Consider the following 821-nt stretch of genomic DNA (forward strand, 5'->3'; position numbering starts at 1 on the left):
CATGTTGTCACTCTCTTGTACGATGACGTTTAATAGATTCTGCAGGTGTTCTTCATCTTCTGCTATTAGGACTGTGTCATCAAGAAAAGGACACCAGACAACAAATAAAATAAAACAAAACAAAACAAAATCCTGGTTTTTTCATGCAGCACCAACAACAATCAGCCCTCACCTTCTTTTTTGTTTTTTAGTTTTCGTAAGAGTTTTACGGCACTTGCAACACAATTAGGTCATATAAGTGCCGAACATTTAATAGGGGTTTTACAAGAGAGTAACAAACACAAAAAAGAAGGAGGGGAGATAAGGACGATAGATTTTTGACAGGACAGAAGGAGCAAACCACACCAGAGCAGCACCCGCCAACCACCCGGCACCTCACCTTCTTCTTCGCCTTGGCCGGCTGACTGGTTTCTTGACTTGACGCAGCTCCTGTCAACACTCCACTGGGACCTGGCATAGGTTCTGTTGGGAGGGGGGGGGAGGAAAGGGGTAGATAGAGCAAATACGCAATGACAATTTGTATTCATCTCGCAGGGAGAATTTTGTTTTTAGTTTTAGTAGTATAGTAGAGGGTTTTACGGCGCTCGCAACTGAATACAGTCATATGAGCGCCAAGAGGTGGATGTCAACAGAGAAGTCCTTACAGGGAATCAGACTTAGACTGCTCACCTCTCTAGCTTCAACAGCACAAAGTCTGCTTCGACTATCAAGACACCCCGGAAATAGCGGGTCACAAGAGTGTGACAAACATACAAAAGAAGTAGAGGAAAAATGACAATAGTAAGGATGAGGAAAGAAAAAGCAGCAGTATCCTGTTGTAG

General features: G+C 43.5%; 1 protein-coding gene across 1 annotated transcript in view; it reads right to left on the reverse strand.

The window, feature by feature from the left end:
* Positions 1-462, reverse strand: part of LOC101856985 (PR domain zinc finger protein 10) — a gene marked incomplete at its 5' end in the record, with an annotated part of 25,285 nt that extends 24,823 nt beyond the window's left edge. Inside the window, 1 exon segment of the mRNA XM_013087918.2 lies at positions 380-462. Coding sequence (XP_012943372.1) covers positions 380-462 — 83 coding nt within the window.
* Positions 463-821: the final 359 nt, after the last annotated feature.

The sequence above is a fragment of the Aplysia californica genome, unplaced genomic scaffold (assembly GCF_000002075.1).
Source record: "Aplysia californica isolate F4 #8 unplaced genomic scaffold, AplCal3.0 scaffold00658, whole genome shotgun sequence".
NCBI classification, from domain to species: Eukaryota; Metazoa; Mollusca; class Gastropoda; order Aplysiida; family Aplysiidae; genus Aplysia; species Aplysia californica.